We start from the raw sequence: 26,084 nt of genomic DNA, 5'->3' as shown, positions 1-26,084 counted from the left end.
GCTCAGCATGACAAGTTGAGATGCCAATCGAGGAGATACGCCATGATAAATCCTGGAATTGAATAGGGCTTGATCCTTTCCCACATCAAACTTACAAACAATACTTTCAGAAAAAAATCATTGCTGAAAATATCTATATTCATGATCTGGTTCTCACCGTGCAATAGCAAAAATAGCTTTTAGAATGACACTTCACTAAACCATGTCATCAATTCATAACAAGTGTGGCTAGTTTGAACATTTTAGGGGGCTCCTTTTTGAGTGTTAAGAGGAAATGTTGGGTTGGGACCATTTTTTGCTGAGATTGATTGATCTTCCTTCTTGTTATTGGGTTTTTAGGTTGATATCTTGTTAAATTGGGTCTTTAGTTGTCGAGACGTTGACATATATTAGTAAAAATTAAAGACATATTCAGATTTCTATTCTTTGTCACTTCTCAAGAAAGATCTCAGTTAGACTGTTACTGTAGGGTAGCAGGTTATCCATCTTAAGAACCTTAGCTGTTGACAGATTCTATAATAAGCAAAGCACATCAGAAAAAAGTCAATTTTAAGAATTTCTTACTCTAAACTAGTCAGAATAAATCACCTCAGCAAAACTAAGGTAAGTCAAGCTTGGTTCAATTATTTCCCATGAGGCTGCAAACTCTTTTTAGGCCTCAAACACATCAGTTATCACCATCGACTCTGGATGATTCATGTCAAACAAGCTCATTCAAAGCTAATTTCCCGTGGTTCCTTCAGCAACACATTGGAGAACCCCATTGCATCACAAATGCAGCTTATTGAAGACGACAAAAAAGTCCAACTATCTCTTAAGCTGGCAACAGCACCCAGCTGACTCAGTATGCTAATGGAGAAAACTGAACAATGTTGCATTCACCTGAATCATACTCTTGAGGGATGACAGACAGCAACAAGAGAGCCAGAGTGTTTGTTTTCTCTAAACTGTCATATGTATTTGCAACACATAACGGAATAAATGTTAAGGCACTAAAAATGACAGAACTCCTGAAAAAAAAAGTCAAATTCAAGGAAGCTTTGTATTGCTGATACAATTGCTTCTTTCCAATGAGAGATACATATTTGTTTTTTTGTATTTCTCATGATAATACTGCTGATAAAATTACTATGTGGTCTGTCTGCCTGCAAATAACTATGTATCTTCTACATGGCATACAAATTACAATGCTTACAGTCACATTGAGAACAACAAAATTGATGTGTGTAAAAACATACAACTAGATGTTCCTGCACTATGCTTCTTTTCTCCCTAAATACCTTAAAGAAACGGGTAAACAAGGAGAAGCAGGAGAGAATTATGAAGGCTATGGAAGGCTAAGCCATCCCTATGTTATTGGTCGCTATACTGTCGTGAATTAGACGATGTTTAATATTCAAGCTGCTGCTACGATATTGTTAAGACCAGTAACTCTGAATACCAGCCTGTAATATAGGGCTCTGCTTAAAAGCTACAATGGTAGCATTTAAGTATTTAAGCTACCGTTGTAGCCTTTAAGCTAACATTGTAGAATGTCGTTTTTTGGAAGCCATTAGTTGTAATTTGTTGGGTCGAAATAAATGTACACCTGCTATAAACAACCCTAACCAGGACCAAGGACAGTACAAACGAGTACAATTACTAGGTATATTGAAGACTCTATAGTGCCAATATACAGTATAGAGAAGATTACACACAACATGTCACGCCACTCAATAGAGTGTACTCAGAACCAAACCCAACAGCGGAAAAGATAAATGAGTGGAGCCATTATTAACTGTAGTAGGAAGTGTTATTATGTTATCTCCTTAGTCAAAATCTCTGAAAATGTAATTACTTTTATTTTAGTTTCTTTATAAAAGGTGTAAAAAGGTATACAGGTTTCTTTGTGATTATCTGTAAGGAATCAGCAAATTATCTGTTCCAACTCTCATCACCTTGCACTGCCAAAGTGCCTCCTAATTTCAAAAGGCTTGTTAGCCAATGTAAAAACACAGCCTTGTCTTTCAAGTGACACGTAATGCATTTACAGGCTGTTTATGCCTCCAGTGGAGCTTCACTGTGGTACCTGCTGAATAACTAAAACCAGCTGCGTATTGGTGTCTCCTTTCTTCACGCATCCCTCCTTTTTTCTTTTTCTCTGGTCCAGATGTTTGTGGTCTAGTAGAGCGTAGCATTTCTAGGCAGTAGTCTCACTGCCCCCCCCCGCTGAGCTCTTTTTAATAGGATTAGGCTTGCTGACAGTCTTATTTGCTCACACTTATCTATGGTGAACAGTCATGAAAATGCAGATACAGGAAGGAAACAAGCAAATTAACTCATGACACACTGGCAAAGCAGAGAAATCACTGAATAGATGCAAACCCGATTACCACCGTAATAATGCCCATTTAAGGATGATGGCTTACATATGAAGAAAAGCTAAGGCGGATAAATAGAAAACTTGGCAATGGTGGGAAAAGGAATTGCAATTGATCTATCAAACAGGCACTCTTGGCACTCATGGTGGAAATGTTAATCAAGTGTATGTGTGGGAGTTATGCTAAAAAAATCTATCACAAATCAATGTTAAAACAACAATTTTACCGAAAAAACACATTACATTTAGTACGGAACAGATTTAATGTCATTAATTTGAGTTAAAAAAACTCAACTCTGCATATCAAATGAATATTGGCTCCTTTTGTAGGTTTCCTGCTTAATTGATCGCCTCAGTGACATGAATAGATTCAGAAACACTGGCAATATTAGTGAAGTTTCTGAACTAATTCATATATTTCCTGTAACATAAACACATTATTCACTTTAATTTATTTGATGATTGGATATTCCACAATTATTAATTGGCATATGTGTGTCTTATTCGGTTGCCCTCTTTTTTTCATGAAGAAAAAGCCTTAATATAGTGGCATAAGCCAATTAGAATAATAGGGATGGTGAGAAAAACACATTGAGAGGTACCATTAACTCAAGCTACCTAATTATCTGCATGAGTACCTTTTTCATGCAGACACATGCTCATTGATTGACAGGCAAAATTAAGGCAGGGGCAGAAGCTGGAATTAATTACATTATGCTGTTATTCACTACCCTCTGCGCAACATGAGAATGAATAGTGTTTTAAAAGATAATGCATCCTCAGTCACATCCAGTATTACTAGAGGATTATACCCACATTCATAATACACACCCATAGGTTGATATCTGATAGGATGTGATGATTTAGCACTTTAAACAGCGTATTAAGCACTTTTTTGTGCATGAGCTTGAATATGACATACCCAAAGTGATTTTTTTTTCTTTTGTTCCTGAACCTTTCTAATTGCTGCTTTAATCATTGTCTCTTTGGAAAAGTAATTCTTTGGAAATTACAATTAGAAGGAGTTATTTGTCTAAATGAGTCTGAGCAACATTTGTAAACATGTACGGTGGCCAACACATGCGCAGCATTTAGAAAACATTCACCAACTTGAGGAAATATGCGCATCGTTTAATGAAAGAATGTTGCGAATAAAAAATGAAGCTCAAGAAACGAAAACAGGGACACTTAAAAGTGGTGCACACAGCTTGGATACGAGCGTTTGTTGATGTTCAGATTATGAAGTTGGTAAAAATCACTGTCACTGGAAATGTACTTAGAGTTTAGGTTTTATTGGCTTATTTGAACAATGTGCTCGCATGATTCCTTCCGATATTATTGGAGATCTGCTGTAAGCTAGCTAGCTAACCTAGTTTTTAAAATATACTGCCAAAAGACTTAACATTTTGAAACAGACTAACTCTGCGAGAGTTTCAGTTGACAGTTGGTGAAGATGTTTCTTCATTTGCACGTGTTTTGGCACATTTGTGTTGCTATATTCGAGACCTTATATAAAAAAAGGTAATATTTGGCCTTGTGAAAATGTTTTATATTAACTTTGGTTTTCTACCCACTGCTGTTACAAAAATGAGGCTTTGAGCTTTCAAATACATTATAATCAAACTAGCTGCCATAAATAAGGTGACAAACAAATGCAAGGTGTTAAGGAGTTAAATATCCCTGCTTCGCATATCCTAGAAGTAACAACATGACAAAGTATACATTAACCTGACTTCCAGCTGTGAAATGTCCCCCTTCCATCAAAGGGTCCTCACCTTGTGGCTGCCTGCTGGGGTGGAAGATCTGCAAGTCAAAAGGCTGAGCGCTCGTCTTCTGGATGACTGTGACATTTCCCCCCGTCCACTTATTGGCTCTCGCCAAAGTGTTCGTCCTCCAGTCGGTCCAGTAGACACTGCCTCCAAAAAGAGACACCGCAAAGGGATGGGACAGGTACTCATGGCCCCTGAGGATCTCTATGACCCCACTTCCATCATAGAGTGCCGAGAAAATGGCGTCGGAGCTGTTTAAAAGAGCAAACATACAGGCTCATATCAACGTTTAACTGCTCTTCAATTCATTAGAGAGGGACAGTAGAGGTAGGCAGATCAAAGTGTAACCCACCAGTCCACTGATGGAACTTTTAAATAGTTCAGAACCCACTTTTGTACATTGTGCTAGGATCTCTAAATATTACATGTTCTCCATTATTAAATGCAAAAGGAGAGCTTTCAGTAATTTTTCTATGCAAGGACTGGTGAATCTGTTGTAGTATATAATGTCATAAATGTGTATTGGAAGCTCTAAAAGGTGTGAATGCTTCTAGACAACGTGGGAACTCTAATGGTATACCGTGCATCCGTCCAAACAATCCTCTTTTCCAAATGATCCAGTGTCAGTCCATTAGGCCAGGCACCGATTTCCATATCCTTGAAGACGATGTGTCGACCTCCTCCGCTCATTGACGCAGCCTCGATTCGAGGGAAGGTAGCGTCCCAGTCGGTCCAGAAGAGGATCCTGGAAGTAGAAAAGGAAACACTTAAAATGTATCGTTAGACGAGCAACAATACACACATATATGTATGCTTTCATTGATCCAGTAGAACAGGATGTTAGGCCTCATTATTATCCATAGAGCAATTCCTCCCCTGTTTGTTTTTGTCAATGCTAGTAAAACACAACATATACAATGCTGGTGTAACTGTATGCATAAACATAGACTGTGGCAATGATGACTGTCCAAGAACAGCACCAGCGATCCAGTTCAACCCCTCAACATCTGCGACATGACTTGAAATGGGAGGCCATCTGTTTTATTATGACTTTTCACAGCTCAATGAGGCCTGAAAATGAACATTGATGGGCACTATCCTGAGACCTGCTTCAGCTCAGCATCAACGCGTCTATCCTGCCTTGGTCTACAAAGTCAGCCAATGAAGGAGAAAATGGGTGCTCAGGCTTAAATTACATACCGACGACAACGGAACAGTGTTATGAAGAAATATCCTTGTCCAGATCAATAGCCTTATTCACTTGATACGGCCTTCCTGATCAATGGCCCACTCCTCTGAGTGGATCCAAGTAATTAGATTAGAATTATTGCCCTGGAATGGAAATGCGCCTTTAGGCACCAAAAGCAGCCATTAATCCTACTCTGTACAGCCATGAGATGTAGTCATCCTCAGGAATGTAAGAGTACTACAGTATAGGGGGGAGTGCATGAGAATATTACTAATTTCTTAAGAGTGTGAAATTGATTTTAAGGAATGTCTGGATTTTGCCTTAATCTGACATATTCTGCCCACAGTTTACGACCACTGGCTACTAAATGCATTACATATGAAATACTAACAAAACACCTCTTTTGTAGCAGAACATTTTCTTTTGTTTATTGTTGTGTAATTAAATAGCGTAAATCATCTCTAAACTAATTGTAATATTCTGTAGATAGGAAAAACATTGGATACATCTCAAAACGTTGATCGTAGTGCTAATAGCGGAAACATCATCTTCTTTTAATTAATAAATAACTACATTGTCATTACTCTTACATATAATTAAATGTATAATGTACTTTCTTAACTAATATTTTTAGAAATCCATCATGGTAAGTACCTCGACCAATATGTACCATATATGGGATTTTCTTAGAATGGGAATGGACATTGTCATATTCAATAAATGACATATGGGTAGAAGGAACACATTTGTGTTTTCAAATGAGAATATCCCACAATGGGATTTCTTTTTATTATTGTTTTTTTTGCAATGGCAAAAAGTAAAAACCTAATATAGGAAGATAGGATCAGGGCAGCAAGAGGCCTACCGGTCAGACAAAAAGTAGTTTGTCACTTGATAATGCCTAACTTAACATCAGAAAATGTTTTCCAAAAAAGACGTTGTTGGTTTCTATAGCTAACTTCTCCATTTATGACAACTTGTTGGTCTTTAAATAACTCATCTGTTAAATTTATATTAAGGCTAAAATTAATTTCTAATCAAGGACATTGCCATTTTGAGTGACTGGTAGGTGCTGTCACATGTCATGGCTGCTAGCTATCTGCTTTACTGTAACACAATTCATTAAAAAAAGAAATACTTAGAATTAAATCAGTCCTTTTATACATACCTTTGTTAGTATGTTACAATAATAACATTTGACTGACAACTTGATTTTTGATGCCAGATAGAATTTTTAACATTTATCCACACAGACCGACATTTCATATCAACAAACCAATATGTTAAAAAAAAAAAAGGTTTTAAAAAAAAAAAAGGACAAACAAAATGTTGAGTCCAATAAAACATTTTAATATTTGAAATCCACTGCCAAATGAATTTTAATTAACTTCTCTTACAGGGTAAATTGAAGGTTGCATGATTACAATTCTATCCAAAGTACAAAACTCTTTTTTGTGATGAATGGTCGTGCACACAAAACATTTTTAACCTTCAAACAAATTATAGTTTTGAGGACCGACAACAATTTTCTCTGAAATATTTAAACTTTCAGAAAGGTATTTGCAAGAAACTTTAAATAAGAGTGCACTTTGCGGTTGTTTATAAAACTGCCAGTCCTGTTAACCATGTCAGTCTACTCTATCTGCCCCATTAATTAGCATTGTTCATCATTTGCAGCACTTTTATTTGATCTTTGCCTTGAACAAGTAAAAGGTGGATCGATGGCCACTTTGTACATAGAGTATTGATGATTGAGTTGAGATAAAGTAAAAGCACTTTCGCTCTTGAACCATGTGTGTTCGGAAAACTACAACTAATTAAAAACTGAAATAACCTCGATTTGTGGTAATCGTCAAGTGCAAACGTGTTACAACGGACCAAAATACTTCCATTAGGGAGAAGCGCCCTGCAGTTTTAAAAGAGATGGCCACCGTGTTGATCCCTTCACAATACATCATTCAAGAGAGTGAATGTCAAAGTTGCTAAACTATCAAAGCCTTCTAGGTGGGTTCCAATAAGGAGCCTATTAGACCCGGCTAATAAGAAGCCTATTACAACCAGTGTGAGGTCGTCCAACAACCACATTTACCAATTTAAAAAGCTTATTAAAACACTTGTTATACCAAGACAAAAACCAAGTGCAATCAATGCACTGTAATAGATGTTTCCTATGTCGCTTGCTGACTGGGCAAAGGGAAGGGCTGCCACTTATCATTCTGCAAACGCAGAATGATAAGTGGCAAAAACAACCATGATTTTGAAATAGCCCCGGAGGGAATGATGCACAATAACAAAAAAAGAATATTATGGGCATTATATTTGAAGGCCTTGCTTAAAATGTAAAAAATAATAATATAGCCAAAGGGAGTGAAAGGGTAGTAAAGCGTGTAAAGCTGGATAAATGGTTGGGGGAGTATTAGCTACATCACTTGTCATTACCGGAATGGAGCACACAGCACTGTTATTGATGTATTCTATATCAGCTGCCTTAATAGACCCTAAAACAGCAGACATATTCATACATCAAGGGAGATGCAGAAGTGAGAAATAAAAGAGGTTGTAATTGTAACACTTTTCCAATAATCTCAGTGTCTGATGGATTGCATGGCTTCTGTATGTGTGAGTTACTGCGTAACGTACCCCTGGCCCGGGTCGAGAGCGATGGCCCGCGGATGCTCCATGCCCCCGGCGATCAGCGTGGTGCGCATATCTCCGTTAAGCTTAGCCACCTCGATCTGGTCCAGATTGCTGTCAATCCAGTACAGCTTCCCTGTGATCCAGTCCACAGCCAGGCCCTCCGGGGTGGCCAGTCCGTGCTGCACCACCACTTCAATGCCCGTCACCCCTGGAACAACAAAATCCCAATTTGAGACAGGTAGCAGAATGTCATTTGTCTCAGACTTTTTGAAACATATCTATTTTTGACTGCACCTCAACCAAGTGGCCCAATTATGCTTTTTGGTTTATTTCTTTATAGTGTGTTATATACATTTCCTCCAGAGGGAGTTTCTCTCCCCCACCTTCTGTGTATGTAGCTTTAAATGCATTAACTGCCACTCCCAACGCTCCTCTGTGAAGTCTTTGGTTAACAAACTAAAACAATGGTGCTCGAGGAGGAGATTCAGGTGATAAGGTGGGCAGGTCTTGATTGGTTAGTGGCAAAAGGTTGCACAACCCAAAAACACATTGTGACATCACAAAGTGGCCAAAATCTGATTAGCACATTTTCGGACAGGTTTTTATGTAGATTGATCAGGACAGAAAGAGAGAGAATCTTATTTCTTGAAACTTTCCAAATCTCTTAACTACGGAGCCCTGGAGGGTTCATAGAGAGAGAAATAAATAAAACGTGGCCACGTTTTACTTTCTCGTTCGCCGTTTTATTAACTCGTGCGCACGAGTTAATAAAGCGTGCGCACGAGTTTATAAAGCGTGGCCTCGTTTTATTTAAATTGATGAGTTTTATGAAGAATATGTCCGGTCGCCAGGGTGTGTGTGTGTGTGTGTGCATTTGTTTATGATATTGTCGTTCGTTCCGGTGCACTCCGGCAGGACTATAGCACTACATCGAGATTAAGATTAAACTAATGTATTTCACTTGGGAATACACATATAACTATGGAGAACCTAATTTGTGTAAATTACTGTTCGTGGTAATTTGAAAACAAATGCCGGTGGTGTCGGACGCACACTAATACACCGAACACGCACACACAGAGCGGAGCTGAGCACAAACACACACGTCACACACACACACACATCATGCGCCCTGGTGACAGGACATCTCCTTCATAAAACGAGGGGGAATACTCTGGTAGTTCGATGTGTGTAGAGGTATGTGTGGTTAAACCTCTATGGGTTAAACGCAGCAGCCTCGATCTCTATTCAGCGTAAAGTAAACAGTAAAAGGCACAGCTCTTTGCAGCTGGTGCTGCTCTTCTCAGATTCTGCTGAGTTACACGTTACTGCCTCCAGTGCCCTGTACGACGAAGCCAGTTCAACAGACCATGGATATGTTTGATTACCCGGCTTAACTAACCCTAACAAACGCGATGTCGCTAAGTGGTCCTACGAAGCTGGTTATCAACTCAGTAAATCAACCAGGGTTTCTCTGTCCGGCTGAGAGCGCGTTCATGTGAAAGGGACGGGGTTAGCAACATTTGACCAATCACAAACATGGAGACGCGTGCTGACAGCGCAGCGTCATACTTCATGAATGAATAGTGTAAATAGCAAATCCTGCTTCGTAGTACAGGCCGCTTTTAACGAGTTAATAAAGCGTGGCCTCGTTGTATGTAAAGCGTGGCCACGCTTTACATCTCGTGCGCACAAGTTAATAAAGCGTGGCCACATTTTATTTATTTTTCTCAGGGCTCCGTACTTAACAGAGGGGACATTTAAATATTTATATTTAAAAGACATGAATAATTTGATTTTGCATAATAGGTGGCTTTTAAAGCATGTAAACATATCACAGTAGAGGCACAAAATACAACTCTGAACCTGAAACTGAGCATAATAGGGCCCTTGATTTGAAGCTCATGCACCAGCATATCAAAAGGTTTGGCTAATTTGAAGCTAATGTACTAGCATTCTTTTGAGTTTTTATACTCAATGTTGATTAAACTTATTGTACATTGCTTTTGATAACATGTTTGGGTTAATGAAATGTACTGTGACATGATAGAATGAGTATATATGTAGCATGGAGGCAGCATTGGTGGTGGTGTCTATTTGCATTCCTCAAGTATACCTTCTCAAAGAAAAAGTCGATACTGAGAGAAGAAACTCTCTTGGATATAAAGACAATTGCTTTCTGCAGGGTTCCATTAAACATGTTAAAAAGGCTGTCGCACCATATTTATAATCTCAATGTTTACAATTATTCTCAGATGCTGAGGCTTTTATACGTGCCTCATAAAAGGGTGTAGTGGGAACATCTAAAAGGCGATTGCTACCGTTCCGCAGAGGAAAATAAAAGCAAGTAAACCTAATGAATGTTCTGTCTCCCACAGAAATACAGAGCGAAGGAAAAGTTCGGATTCATCATTTTATGAGGGGGACATACTGTAAAACATCATCTCAAGACTTCTGGTCCTGCAGTATTTTTTGAAATACTTCAGACAACCGGTGATGAATTCTCAGGCAGAGACAATATCAACTCAGTGCATCAGAACCTGAGTATGTGTAACGGCAGGAGAGTAAAACAGAGCGTTATCATCGGCAGTGTCTCAGACTTCCATTACAGCTGTGCACCACGGATGACATGACTCTCTTTAGCCAATACATCAAAAGCAGTCTTCAGATAGCAAACGTTTGTGTACATGGGTGCGTGTGCGTACCGCCAGTCTCGGAGAGCCTTCCTCTGTAGATCTTATCTTCCACCACATCTGTCCAGTAAAGGAGGCTGTGATTAAAGTGGAAGTCGAGCGCGATGGTGTTCCTCAGCCCCGGCACCAGCAGGCTGTAGTCCCGCTTGTGAAGGTCTATTCGTCTTATCTCGTGCCGGATTGAGAAAATGATGAAAGCCTCAAAGGGATCTGGCCAAGGAGAGAAAAAGGGAAGAAGCAGAAGAATGTTATGATTAAAGGAGGCCATGGAATGTCACACTAGAATGTTTTGTCATTACAGTGCTTGACATTGGCAGAAAAGTATAGCGAACTGTGACCTCTTCTTCTTAATGATTATATAGACTATTCTCTGGTACATTTTCTGAGAAATAATATTGCAAAGAAAAAATGATGATACAACATAACATGAAAACCTGTACTATATAAAGTAACAAAGGAATACGTATTGATGCTTGTACATTATGAGATTTAGATTAGATAACTATAGCATGCATTTTGTGTGTAAGAACCACATTGACACACACACATGCATGTTCACACATATGCAAATGACTTGATTTCCCTTGAAAAAATATTTGTTAGAACCACAACTCTTACTTTTCTAAGAAATTGATTTTCATACAAAACATACAGTACCAGTTAACGTAAAAGTTGCACACAATACATTTGAAGTAAACCATTACCTGTATTCAATGTGTATTTTCTATGCTGAAAATGTCAACACAATATAATACAAATATGAAATGTAACAACATAAATAAATGTATTGCACTCTACTTGTTCATAGGGTTGATCCTGTATGCTGGCTCGTTGTTGTGGCTTACTGGAGTAGTTGAATGGAACAGCGCGATTGAAAATGTACTAAATAAAACGTTTGCTATTTCTACCATGACAAAGGTTCCGCTGTAAAAAAAGATCTATTGTAACTTGTTTATGTGAAACAGCAAAAGAGTGGCTAGCTCTGCCTTGTGAAATTAGCTTGTATAATTGCAAAATAAGTGATGCTCTAATCACTAAAGTAGGGTTACACTGAATGAGTGTGACTGGTTTGCAAAGTGATTCCATCACAACATGGTGGAAATGTATCACAGGGATTTGTTCAACTCAAGTAAAGTCTGTAGGGGAATTAAAACAATTTACTGTATTTAGCTCCATGTATTTTTCTCACTAAGCTTGCTTTCTCTCTCTCTGTTGATCTTCTGTGTGGAGGACATGCATATCTCACTGGTTTAAACCACCACATTAATATACATTGGTTACTGCCAAACCAATTTGTTGTCAAACACTCTGGGAATCAACACATAAAATATTTCCATTTTCTGAAAAAGTAGATACATTTGAAAGCAGTCCCTTTAGAGAAATACATTTTGCAGGGTCTCTAAGAAGTGGCTAAATCGAGTGACACATCCTAAAGCTGGCATCTGTGCTTGTATGCTGAGATTCTCTGGCCTTGCCCACTGAGATTTATTTTAATCAGTAAGATTATTTCCTTCTGAGAAATGTTTGTACAACCAAAACGTTTCACTCTTCATAGCATTCTCCACTCAATCAAACTACAGGGAACAGAACTGTAAAAATGCAATTAAAATAGTGTCCTTGCTTCAATGACAAATGTTGGTGTAGCAACCAAAACTAGCTACAATGCAACCAGAGTGAATATTTGTGCTTGCAATTCTGTTATCCCCTGAGATGTGAAAATCAAAAAAAAGATGAGTGCATGTGAGTTTGGAACTTCACAAATAATCCAATAACACCTCACTCAGATTACATTGGAATGTTTGTGCATGAATGCAACATTTCATTTATGATGAAGCGGTAGAATTGTGATGGTCTTCCAGAGAAAATAGTGTATTCTTTTCCCTGCGTTAATGTAAGATTAGAGTAGCAACGGCCATCAATCTTGGTAGTGAAATAGGAAAGCAAGTAATCAAAACGAGGTCCATAAATCTGAATGTGACAAGCACACAGCAAGTGTGTGTAACTATTGTATTTCAATACAGTTACAGAGCGGGCTCATCAAATACATTATTAAATAAAAAAGAAAAGCGGAGAGTTTGAATTTGTAATTTGATACTACGCTAGCAAAACATTTGTGTCCATATGACAATAGGAGAACTTGTGCAGTAGAAAAACTGCAAACTGTGGAAGTATGAGAAAGGAGAACAAGCTTCCCTCATTCAGCATCAGTTCAGATAGAAACAGACAGGGCTCGTCACCCGGATGCCTCTTCAGATTGAAACTGATTGCATTTGACCTGACAGTACCTTAATTCAACACATATTACTATTCTTCAGATTACCCTGCCCTAACACAAAAGCCTTCCAATTCTGTAGTTTGACTTTTCTTGTTTTTATTTGCGGTTTCTATAATCTATGGTGTACATATTGCAATTATAAGTATTTTGTCATGTATTTTATTAAAGGCACCAACAAAGCTTTGGTACAGTCTGAGGGTGATGGTTACCAATTATTCTAAGTCAGATTCAGATCTGAAAGTACCCTAAATGATGAGGGTTTCATCCTCCAATTATATTCTATTGGCTGACTAGGGTCTTAGGGTTAGGGTTGGAGTTAGGGGTAGTCAGATTCAAATAGTTTAGAGTTAATCAGTTACTAGTATGCCCTAAGAGCAGACGCACAGCCACACACCATAGGCTACCGGCAGTCAGCAGCATCACTGAAAACAAACATTAAAGAAAGCTATGGCCCGTTACCCGTGCTGTGACAGCTGTCTCCGTCTGGCTCCAACGTCCATCCCGGATAACAGGAGCACTTCACCGTGGTCTTGTACTGCTCACACACCTGGCTGCACTTCAGGTGACGACTGCAGTAGTCCACCACCTCACACGTCTTGTTACTGGAGTCCAAGTGAAGCCCAGGGGGACAGGAACACACAACCCCTTTCCCTGGTGCAACTGTGCACTGGTGACTGCAGCCCCCTCTGGCTACTAGACACATATCTGGGTTGGGGAAAGGGCAACACAACTGTAAGGAACTGTACAGACACTGGAAGAAAGCCTGAGGTTTAAAAGATCATTTAAAAAATACAGTATGTGTCGCTGCTAAATCTCAATTTCACAGACTAATAAGCAATAATTCCATGAAATCAAAATGTTCTGATGTTTAAACATGATTCAAGGATAACATATTTTCACTCATAGGGCAAGTATAGGGATTTTTGTCACATACAAAGATAAATATGATGTATAATGAGAACACTCATACAGCAGATGCTCTTGGGTTTCACCTCAGGGTGAATTACTTTTATTTCAGCAACGGCTTCGAAAACTAATCAGGAACGAGAACATTATGCACTTTTCCTGTCAAAAGTGGCATAAAGATAGACGTTTTTTAAGTCTGTGCACTTTCATCAAAGTTGTTTTATGCCCCTACGCACCTGGCTTTTGTTAGCAGCTGCCAGGTCAAGATTGAATGCTATATTGGTGAGAATAAAACTGTTCCAGCGTCTGTATTCCCACCATGATTAAGATTTCATTTTCAAGGTGGGCAACAACAGCAATGGACACTCGCATTGGGGGTGGATCATGCGGTCACGGTTGTTAATGGTGGTTTGTGAGTCCCACTGATGTGGTACAAATCAATCAGGCTCTCAAGGTCTCTCTGAACATATAATTGTCTATGAGGAGCCAGAAGCCCTCTTTCCAGCTCCGATAACACAGGCACTCAAAGATCCTGAAGGGCCCCCCTGAGGCTTGGTAAGTGACGCTGTAGAAAATGAACCTCAATGTTTACACTGCTCACTTTAACAGATTAGATAGTCACATGAGATCACTTTCTTCCCTCTGAAGGCCACTGGACAAACACATCCATATTAGCCATCATCCAGAACCAAGAGTATTACTTTATTTTCTGTCCCTTCTGTGTCTGAGACAACACCTACAGATTCCATGTCAAGCTCTGACAAGCTGCTCTCTGTGAAGGAGTATATATAGCAGGGGCCCTATGGGAGATGTTTCTTCAACAGCCAGTGATATAACATTACAAAAATATCTAAATGAGAGTTAGCACGGGTGCTGTGAGGTAGCTTAGCAGGGAACGTGTCTTGAACACCTACAGTGAAAATACGAGGATGTGACAGCGCTTCAATATCCCAATTAATTTTCATGCAACTCTGCAAAGCTGATAAAACTAGTACATTTCAGGAATAAATAACTTTCTTTTTAATAAGACGCATATGCTGCAGTTTTCACTCCCAATTTCAATGTGGTTTATTAAATTGATTGGTTTTATCTTAATGCCGCCAACTCCAGTTTGTCTATCCTTCTAAGATTTGTCAAAGAACCGCAAACACAGTGGGAGCGATGCAACATCCTAAAAGTCCCTGGAAGTAATTATTTATGACACTTTTTCTTCATCTTTTCTCTTAAAAGGGGGTGAGTCTCAACACTCACCCCCTGTGAGCTTGAAGCGTGGCTATAAAAAGCTCCCCATAAAAGTAGCATTATATTCCAAGTTTTTATAACTTGAAAAAATCAATACAAAGTTCTCAGAGTCATACTTGTCAGTATATCACCCTCCTCCGAGGTGAGAAGTTCAGGGAGAAGTTGTGTATTCAGTGGCTGGTGGGGACACACACTGACCATACTGATGGATGCTCCACAGATAGGGTGGTATGTTGCTATGTCAATTTGTAAGTGCTCACCATTTGACTTTTGGAATGTATTGTAACTGACTGAACCATATGATTCGACAATTCTTTTTTTATAATCTTTCTCATCACCAGGGGATGAGTGTTTGATATTCTGTCAACATACTTTTAGTATTTTGGGTAAAGGGCTGTTTTTGACAACCTAGTTTTTTTTTCAAATTGATGACCACAGTTTGTGAAACGCGTAAAGAGTAACTATCTTGCTTAGCCTTTTGCCACCATGACCCTGGAAAAAAGTAGATTGGATGGAATGCAAAATGTAATGTATTTTCCTGCACTGAGCTTTGATTTCCACCTTATCGAACCCATAGATTTTCAACAATCACATTTCCTGACTATAAATGACTGTCGGCATCTTGCGGGATGACTGAGGACAAAAAAAGTCATGACAGATAAAACAAACATACCGCAGATGGGGCCTTCATCCGAGCGGTCTGCGCAGTCCACTTTTCCGTTGCAGATCTTATCCGGTGTGAGGCAGACGGAAGTGTTGTTGGCACAATGGTACTTGGGGGGCTTACAGATGGCAGTCTCACAGGACTCTTCATCTGAGCGGTCCTCGCAGTCAATGTCCCCGTCGCACACCCAGCTCTTTGTTATACACTTCCCTGTAGAGAATAACATGAGGAGATAGGCAGACTTATTTTTCAGGGACTTAAACATTTATAATCTGTAGTTTCTAGTTCCACTGCATTTCAGACGATGTAATCTTGTTGTGAAAGAATTGGATGATGCGGATTCCAAAAAAACGTGTTATGCCCTATGTAACTGAGATGTTAGGGGTACATTCAGTGCTTCCATCTTTGGTTCAATGTTAACTAATGTGTCTATTTTCTTTTAAATAAACACTAGATTTAAACAACAACAAACAACAAACAGTTTATCAGCTATGGCCTAAATGTTCGACTTGATAAAAAAACACAAGATCAATATTATTGTTGTTATTTTGTTATGCTTAAGCTTCATTTGTAACTCCCTGGCCGCAAATGTTGGAAATAAATAGGTGGAACTACAGAGAGGCGTGAGGAGTAAAACAATACAGATATCAGGAGGTATATTCTTTTTTTTTTACTCTCCAAAGTGAAACAAGGATCGCAGCATGTGCCAATTTACACTTTTCCCATCAAAGCTACATCACACAGCTTTGGGATCCAACTGTTTTTGCTTTGTGTTTGATCAGAACAAACACACGTGGGAGGCTGAAGTGACTGCTGTGGGGGTGAGGATTTTGTGTGATATCAGGTATGTCGTTGTGTCTGTTTAGCCTCAGATCACCTCTCACCTTCCCAGCAGTCCGTACAAAAACAGTCAGGTGACACTTGATTTTCATTTTCTGAAGGCCTTATATTACGCCGGTGCAGTTGGATGCGAAAATGCAAGCTCATAATGCTATTTAAATACAAAAGCTTTTCATGCATGAAATACGGAAGACACTTGGGGCGCGGAAATGTTCCATTCCAAGTGTCATCCAAATGTGTGTGTGTGTGTGTGTGTGTGTGTGTGTGTGTGTGTGTGTGTGTGTGTTGTGTGTGTGTGTGTGTGTGTGTGTGTGTGTGTGTGTGTGTGTGTGTGTGTGTGTGTGTGTGTGTTTCAGTGGTAATGCACATGGACAGAGAGTTTAATCTTTTGTACAAATGAAATAACCAGTCTTGATTCTGGCAATTTCACCTAAGTTGACTTAGTAGAAAAATAAATCATAAACTTCAACTTATTGAATTTACAAGATTCAGAGTGCATGTGTCTGTATAAAACTTAAACTCCAGATTTATGTGGCTGAACATATTGTTGAAAGTAAATGTTTTTGGGGAGTCAAAGGCACAACAGGAGGGAATACTTTTTTAAAAATCATTATTTATGATTGGCCCTACCTATTGCCTTTTTAACAATCAGGGTTGATGATAATATAGCAATGAATATCATATATTCCCATCCGAAACAGGTTATTTTTCCAACTCAGAAAAGAACACCTCATACACACAATGCTTTAGTTCAGGGGTCACCAACCTTTTTTAGGGTGAGGGCTACTTTCAAAAAATAAAACAAGTCGGGGGCTACTTTTACTGACCTTTAACCTTTGTGTGCTGTTTGGGTCTGTGGGACCCGTTTTCAGTGTTTACTAAAAGAACATCTATGCAATTAAATTATTTTGGGGGTGGACCTCACCTCCTCTAGGGGGGTCCGGGGGCATGCTCCCCCGGGAAGATGTTTTTTAAAATGTTGAAGTTAAATGCATCAATCTGGTGCACTTTGAGAGCAAAATGAATTGATGGATACAGCTCTCAACACTCATATGAAAGGGAGCTGTATACTTTTCAATAATCCAAACATCTTTAGAATATGATCACAACCAATAACAAATCATTTAAACTGGTTTATTCTTATCTTATGTTACCTAGTTAGCATTCTTTCTTTTTATTTATGCATATTTTACTAATCACTCCCCTTTTAAACAGTTTTTTGTTTTTTTTACTGTCCTATAGTACACATTGGAATGATTTCTTACTTTATCTATATTAAATAGATAAAGGTGTGCTCTCCCTAGCTCTCTCGCTCTCTCTCTCGCTCCCTCCCTACCTCTCTCTCTCCCTAGCTCTCTCTCTCTCTCCGTGTCTCTCTCTCTCTCTCCCTCCCTCCCTCCCTACCTCTATCGATTGCTCTCTCTCTCTCCCTCTCTCTCGCTCACTCACAGAGGCTGTGTGCTCCTTCGTGGCGATGATGGCTTGCGTTAAAAAAATAAACGTATTTGTAAAATGGGGGGACACAAACGGGATTTCGAAAAGAACGAGGGACATGTCCCCCCTGTCCCAGGTGTAAATTATGGCATGCGTGTGTGTGTGCGTCAAGTGCAATAAATATATAATTTAGGTTTCGTTTATGCATAGGGTTGATTATTTTAATTACATTTCCTTTTTTGTATTGTATTTAATGAATTTTAGATTTGCTTGGCGAGCTATTTTTAGAACATGCCCTGCGGGCGACTCACGTTGCCCCTGCGGGTACTGTGTTGGCTACCCCTGCTTTAGTTGAATTAGAAAGATGAATTCCTTTAAATGTCATATACAGTATCATCCACAAATACCCTGTATAAACTGAATATATGGGGCCTGCAGCCCGCACACAATTTTTATATTTTAGAATAAATACCAAATTCAGTTGAAGTATGATATGAAGGTTGAACATTGTAATGTTTGTGTGACTGTGGCTCACTGGGTAAATGGATGTTCCAGTGGTTCAATCCCCAGCCCTTGCAGTCAATATTTTGAGTGTAAGTAAGTGCAAGTAAGTGTCATTGTGCAAGATACTTTGCTGTAAATTGCTTCCGTAGGCATGTATACCCCAATGAGATTGATATAAATTGCTATGGATAGAGGCATCAGCCAAATTAAGTGTAATATTGTAATGCATGAGCACAGATAGAACTATATATATAAGTATAGAAGACTCACCATTGCAGAAAATTGCTCTGAACTATAAAGGTATGTGTTTTGATAATCACCACATGCATCAGTATAATGTTAATGTTCCCATTCAATCCACACTCTGCAATAGCCATCTCTGGGTGGAACTTATTCTGCTCTCATTCAGGAAATAAATTGCACTAGCGTAGCCAGAAGTCAGTAGGCATGGTTGAGAAAAAGATGGAGGTTAAAAAGCTGTCCGGCTAATATTATACCCAGTATAGAGCACTTCTATAAATCATCACAATAATATTCAAAGTGTATTGCATGGATATGGGTCGAGGCATACCCAAACCAACCTACTAGTGATAGTCATTGGCTCAAGGCACTGACTGTTCTAAGCTCTACCCGTTTTGCCTGAGGCAGTGATGCTGAACTGAGCATGGTGAACATTGGATGCTCTGCAAACCTGAGAGCGTCATTAGCACAGTAAGCACATGGTTAAGGGCCAGAAACATGAGCTTCTTTTCAAAAGCAATGCAGCTCTAGTCCAATTTCAGTCAGGAAGACTCTTATTTTGAATGGTTAGGCTTGTAGTTTATTTCTGATACGTTTACTTAGTATGCATGCTCAATCATCATTCCTGCTTTCTGTGTCCCAGACAAGGTGATTGCATTGATTTCTCTTTTACGATCAATATCTCTTACCCCATCATTGTGAAAACGGGTCAAAACTCACATTTTGACCATCCCCACCCAACGCACGATCTAGTGGAAACCTCTAAACTCTATCAAATCGAATTCCTCATTCAACAATATAATGCTTGTTCCAATTAGTTATTTAAAATGATTGCTTTTACAGGAGCAACTTAACTAAATAATATTTCTTTGATTAAGATATATCTGTAATGTCTGTTTAGTTGTGCTGTTCCATTGAACGCAAGCCAATACATTTACAATTATTACCTCTGTTATCACTGTATATCACTGTATATATTACATATGGTAATGCATTCATCCCCAAAGGTGTAGATGATCAAGAAAAAGTATTCAAAGGTGGCTTTAGTCTTCATTTCTCATAAGTAAAAAAATACAAAATACACAATCATAATACAATACACACGATCCCTGCAATCTCTCAGAGCGGCAAAAATGTCCCCTTCCAAAAACTAGTTTAAATATTGTTTGCGAGGGCACTCTGTTCTTTGGAGGAGGACAGAACACCAGTGCACAGGGGAGTGACACAGCAGAATGAAAGTGAATAATAATTGTGAGGTCTAACCAGCCCCTAACCACGCAGCATTGCTTCCATTTACGATAATACTGTCAAGGGACAAGTGAAAAGCTACAGAGCTAAAGACAAAAAGGAACCGGATATTTATTTGACCTTCTCCTTTCAGCTGCAGCACCAAAATGGAATGCTAGGACTGGGTAAATGGGGGGTTTATACAGGCCATGTAAATGGTCTGTCCTGATTGGACGCACAAGTACATGCAGACTTCTCTGCACTGCAAGAAGAGAGTGGTTAAGCCTCTCGAGCCTGTCAAAGAGTGAAGTCTTTGTGAAATGGAAGAAAGCCATTTGGCAGCTATATTCACAACTGATACACACAAAAGGAAATGTTCATGAAACGACTGAGATACTTTCCTCCTCTGTATACCCAAGCAAGACAAGGCTAAAAATGTAAATGTAAATATTACGGAATGTAAAACATTTGAAGTTTAAGTACTGTGAAAGTCCAGCCAGTAAATTGCGGATTTATAAAAATAAAATGTGGTTTTGTAATCCATTCATGTAACTCCAGACCAGCATGTATAATGTAGAGGGAATTTCACAATTGTTCTGATGATTTTTCATGATGTAACCCAAGCGGCAAACTCTGGGGCAGAGCTCTGCGGTTAAAACAGACCGTCCCTGAATGCAGTTTCTTCGGTAAGTGAAATTCAAGCACTTTATTTCTTACTGGTCTTTTTATTCAGCTAACGAGCGAGAGGAAGCTCCATCTGTGCTAATGATGCTAGCATACAAGTTAAAACGTATTAGAGAAGTGTAAAACATTAAGAAGGATTATACTGTAGAACAAAAGGCTTCTGTGTGAGGTTGGTAAAATAAGATCATGCTTGTACATTAGTTAGTTTGCTAGTTAGGTAACTGTATGCATTGTTATTGTTCATTTAAATGAGCTATGCTCGACGATGCAGACAGCTAGGGTCACAGTAGTGTTGAAGACCAGCGTACTGTATATGAGATTAACCTCACTATATATCCGTGTATCTGAAAAATATGAATCTCACATTTCCAGATGGTTCCAGAAATAACGTTAACTTAGATATTGCAATATGGTTTGTTGAGCTGGAGTTGATTATTGAATCTTACTGGTTAACGTTCATCATATTAAACGAACGAACCCAAACCTTGTGGTTTTTATTAATATTATTACCAATACTGTATGTACTAAGCATTTTATTATCATTACACTGAAGAAACCGACTTATTGTGGCAGCAGAACATGAACATGTAACTTAATGCCTGCATTTAACAACGACAAATAGCGTAGTCAATGCTTTAGTGACAAGGAAACTATTTGTTTAAATATTAGATATGACGTTATGTGTGCTTCCGTGACAATTAAGCTTATTCATTGCATTACATTTGTTAAAGATGTTTGTCTTTTACCCATACGTGTGTTTTACAAATTAATGTGAATATGGCATAGGACACATTTAATTTGACTGTCTCATGAAAAACTATTACAAAGTAACAGTAAAATAAAAAGGACCCCAACTATACAATAATACACAATCCAACTGATAAGATACAGTAAGTGCTGTGATATCCAGTACTTTATTATTAAAGATAATTACAAAGATTATCACATGAAGTTTGCATGTAAAAAAGTCTGTGACCAACACATGTTCATTTTTATATATATATATATCTGTTTGTTCAAAGTTTCCAGGTGATGCAGACAGACCAGAGGATGCTGACCACGAGAGACATACCTATTCCTAACATCAGTGAACTTCATGGACTTAAAAGTACAAAGACTCGAGAAATGTTCTGGTTTAAAGTAACAACTATAATACACTGATATGCATGCCATGAAACATGACTAAACACTGACATCAGGGAAGTTGACTGTTCCTTCCATGCACAAAGTTACATTTAGATTTGACCAAGCAACATGATTTTGTTGACAGCTTTCACATGTCAATGTATTTAAAGCAATTATTATTTTACTTTGTGAAAATTACTACCATTTGTCTCCACATATTGTCTGTAAAAACGTGGTAAAAGTGGTTCTTGCAGTGAGACAACCGAACAGCATGACACTACATTTACACTAAGTTCTGATAACAGTTGAATATTATTTTAATAATAACATATATTTTAATGTTGATTAACTGCAGACTGTTCATTCATAATCTGATTATCTTTGTAGTACAAAGTGATGAATTTCAAAAACACATTCAAATAATTTTGTATTTATTTCTACAGCCCTCTAACGTACATCTTTCATAAATAACACACTTACTCTGCAATAATGTCATATGTTTCTTGTCATTTATGTTAGGAAAGGACATACCTGAAGGACACAACTGCCTCACCGTTTTCTCAGAGGGGCAAGAAGAAAATGAAAAGCGGCTAAACGCACCAGGGTTCGATTCAACCGGACTATACAAGGCACCCTTAGGGTGCGTTCACACCTGCCTTGTATAGTCCGGTTGAATCGAACCCTGGTGCATTTAGCCGCTTGGTGCGGTTCATTTGGGTCGGTGTGAACACAGTCCGAGAACTCTGAAGTGAACTAAACAACCGGACTCTGGTCCGCTAAAATAGGTGGTCTCGGAGCGCTTGCTTGCGAACTCTGGAGCGGTTCATTGCTGGTGTGAACGCAGTCCGCACCAAAACATACGAAGCGTAGTATTTACGTGTCACAAGAACGCGTTTGTCTTCAAAAATCTTCAGCGAAAGAGTCTTTCAAGGTTGTTTAGTTAAAGAGTGAAGCAGAATGAAGTGTTGAACAGTGTTGTGTAAAGTAAAAATTCTCCGTCAGCTACATAAAAGTAAGAACACCTGTCGTCTGTGAAACCTCCTCCTTACTGCAGAACGTCTCTCATTATGTTATAATGTTTTTTAACGGACGTTGTCTGATTATATAATCATATGCGCGGGCCGCTAGTGTCTGTTGATCTCCAGATTAACAGCAGCATGAGAATAACCTGCCGAAAGTGCCGATGCTCCATGGCGGAGGCTTCGGTAGAAATTGCCGGGATTTGCGTTTTTTACCCCCTTAATGTCTGACCAATGGTTGAACAGCATTTCCGTGCACATGACTTGTGTTTAAAGTTTATAGTCCGTTTGAGTTTTGCCCGTGTGAACGCAAACCGAACCTTCTGAAAAATGAAACAATGTAACAAACTGTCGTCTGGTGCACACCAGAAAACGGACTATTAGGTGTGAATGCAGTGCACCCTTAAACTAGCTTTATTAAATGTCAGGTCTTTGGCAGGAAAAACATTTTTAATCAATGATTTTATCACTGAGCACAATCTCGATTTTATGTTTTTAACAGAAACTTGGATTGAACAAAATAACAGTGCAGCTGTTCTTATCGAATCAACCCCTCCCAACTTTAGTTTTATGAGTCAGGAAAGAATGCATAAGAAAGGGGGTGGAGTTGCTATTCTGTTCAATGATTCCCTTCAATGCAGGAAGACATCTTATGGGAACTTTGCTTCTTTTGAATATGTGGCCCTTCAGCTGAAATGAGCTCTGTTCCTAAATATCTATAGACCACCCAAATACTGTGAAAACTTTTTTGATGATTTTACCGAGTTGCTGTCTATAGTGTGTGTATTGACTTTGACCGTCTAGTCATTGTTGGTGATTTTAACATCCATGTTGACAACCCCCAGGACAGAGGGGCAAAATAACTGTTTTGTGTTCTTGATAGCTATGGACTGACTCAGCATGTGACGGAGCCCACGCACAATAAGGGGCACACTCTGGACTTAATTATCTCAAAGGGTCTGAATATCTCTAAGGTTGTGGTGACTGATGTTGCACTCTCTGATCATTCCTGTGTTTTCTTTGAGAGCTCTATTTCTGTTCACAAACATTTTCAAAAAGAGGTAACCACAAAGCGATATTTAACTGAAAATACTAGGGAAATGTTTACTCAGAATTTTCTTCCACACTTGCCCCTGCTAACATCTCAGTAAATGAGCTAGCAGATCATTTTAATTCAAAAATTACATCAAGGCAATTACATTTTTGAATTGCCTTGTGTTGAAAGGTGCTATATAAATAAACTTGCCTTGCCTTGCCTTGCCTTGATTGGCTGACGCTTCCGTCGAAACTTCAAAAGTTGAACATTGCTCAACTTTTGAAGCGAGCAACGCGAGCAAAGCGAAGAGACGGAACCACAATACAGTTTGGCAAAGCGTGACGTCACCCCATTCAAAGTGAATGGGCAGAAGCGTTGAAGCTTCAACGCACGCCGCCGTGTGGACGGGCCGACACCGCCTATTTTAGGCTTCTCTGCAACTCTGCAGAATCCTATGGGTGACGTCACGGACACTACGTCCAGTATGTAACCCACCCACAAAGGTGGGGAAAATCTGTGAGTATATATAACGCAACACACTAGTCAATAATCAAGTCAGTTTACTGTGTTACTGTGTGTTTCTGTCCTTCATGCTCAAATCAGTTCAGCCAGGCTGCCATGGTGCTAAAACTACTACATCTGTCTCTGGCGAGTGATGCAATATTTACTCGGTGAACTCAAATGCAAGCTGCATTTAGTTTTCATGCCTCAGGTTATGATTTTATACCACAGACCTCCCCACATTATCAGCATCAGTTGACTAATGAAGTGTTGAAATAAACACTACAACAGTGTTTGCATGTGTCAGACTTAATCTAAAAACTTCTGGAAGATATTTTGCCGCAATTTAACATCTGTCCCTATCAATTATTCATTTGCTACTTCTTGACTAAAAGGCGGTGACAGTAAAAGTAAAAAAGGGAACACCAACTGTAGCATCTTTAAACAAGCAAATAGCTGTTGACAATGTTTCTTTAAGTGTTTTAATTAGCAGTTTACTGTGTTCACTACCTGTGTCTTTGCAGGTGAATTTGGCCTTGGGGTCGCACATCCTTTTGGTTCCCTCGCAGTCTTTCTCGTCGCTCCCGTCCTCGCAGTCTTTGTCTCCGTCGCAACTCCAGCGATCTGGGATGCAGGTTCCATCTGTGACACAGTGGAACTCCTCTCCACTGCACTCGATCACAGATGGCAACACTAAAACAAAAGTCACTGAAGTCATTTACAGCACATTGCTAACTTTTCAACAATTATTTTACAAAGGCATCTTCTAAAATTCTGTTACAAATGTGTGTCTTTGCAGGCAGGACACTTGGAAGAAATAATATGTTGGTTTCAAAGAGGGAGGTTGTTTGACTCACAGCATTCAAGGTTTATGTCTGTTTTTGTCTTGTTTAATGATTCTGGTCACTATTTTATGTTCCCAGCTGTTGATCATTACAAAGAAGAGAAACTGGTACTGCCACACCATTATGTTAGGTGTTGCTTTGCAGGTCTTGGACACGCTGGACATATCCTTTGATGAGAATAAATGCCTTAACAAAATGCAACTGGGAAATACATCAAACATTTCCCATGTTTCTTTTTGTAATGGCTTAATCTCTATGAATTGTTTCAGGTCCGTTTCCCACTGAAAAATGCACCCCTATCTCAGACTGAGAAGGAACAAATAACATCATGCAATACGGCTACCGTTTGTAATGGAATCTGCATAAATGTAAGTAGAACAATTAATTAAATGTTTAATTTAAAAGCAGCTGGACTTGATAGTGATCATTTGAACTTGAAAAGAAACAGTGGTCCATAGACATTGACATGTTGCCAGGAATCCTAACTGTTTTGTTGCTTTCGCTACAGCAGTTTTAGCTGCTTTGTTTCAAAATTGTTCATGTTGGAAAAACGTAAATGCAAGCTGAAGCTCATCTATCTTGAATTGTAGTGACTGACACCGTACAATAACAAGTTCAAATCTTAATCTTTCAATCTAAAATGATAGGATACATCTGCTAATCACTAGGCCAATTTAGGTAAGGAAAGGTCACATTCCATAGGCTGATGCTAATAACGTTAGCATGTTGTTTATATGTTAGAAACTTGACTATAAAACTATATTGTATAATAATTGTAAAATATGTTAAAGGGGACCTATCATGCAAAATGCACTTTTGTACGTCTTTTATACATGAATATGTGTCCCCGGTGTGTCAGGGAACTCACCAAGTGTCAGAAAACACAACACTCTCT

The 26,084-nt window shown here is 38.9% G+C and overlaps 1 protein-coding gene across 5 annotated transcripts in view; it reads right to left on the bottom strand.

Annotated features, from left to right (window-relative positions):
• Positions 1 to 26,084, bottom strand: part of lrp1bb (low density lipoprotein receptor-related protein 1Bb) — a 326,595-nt gene that overhangs the window by 109,034 nt on the left and 191,477 nt on the right. For all 5 annotated transcript variants that reach the window (XM_034218589.1, XM_034218591.1, XM_034218593.1 and 2 more), the window contains 7 exons: positions 24,855 to 25,037; positions 15,744 to 15,944; positions 13,382 to 13,627; positions 10,660 to 10,857; positions 7,958 to 8,162; positions 4,709 to 4,873; positions 4,135 to 4,379 (listed from right to left, as the gene is read on the bottom strand). In XM_034218589.1, the coding sequence (XP_034074480.1) occupies positions 4,135 to 4,379; positions 4,709 to 4,873; positions 7,958 to 8,162; positions 10,660 to 10,857; positions 13,382 to 13,627; positions 15,744 to 15,944; positions 24,855 to 25,037 (1,443 nt within the window). The remainder of the gene's footprint in view (positions 1 to 4,134; positions 4,380 to 4,708; positions 4,874 to 7,957; positions 8,163 to 10,659; positions 10,858 to 13,381; positions 13,628 to 15,743; positions 15,945 to 24,854; positions 25,038 to 26,084) is intronic.

The sequence above is a fragment of the Gymnodraco acuticeps genome, unplaced genomic scaffold (genome assembly GCF_902827175.1).
Source record: "Gymnodraco acuticeps unplaced genomic scaffold, fGymAcu1.1, whole genome shotgun sequence".
Taxonomy (NCBI): domain Eukaryota; kingdom Metazoa; phylum Chordata; class Actinopteri; order Perciformes; family Bathydraconidae; genus Gymnodraco; species Gymnodraco acuticeps.
The sequence above is the reverse complement of the archived record's forward strand: the minus strand, read 5'-3'. Positions and strand labels throughout refer to the sequence as shown.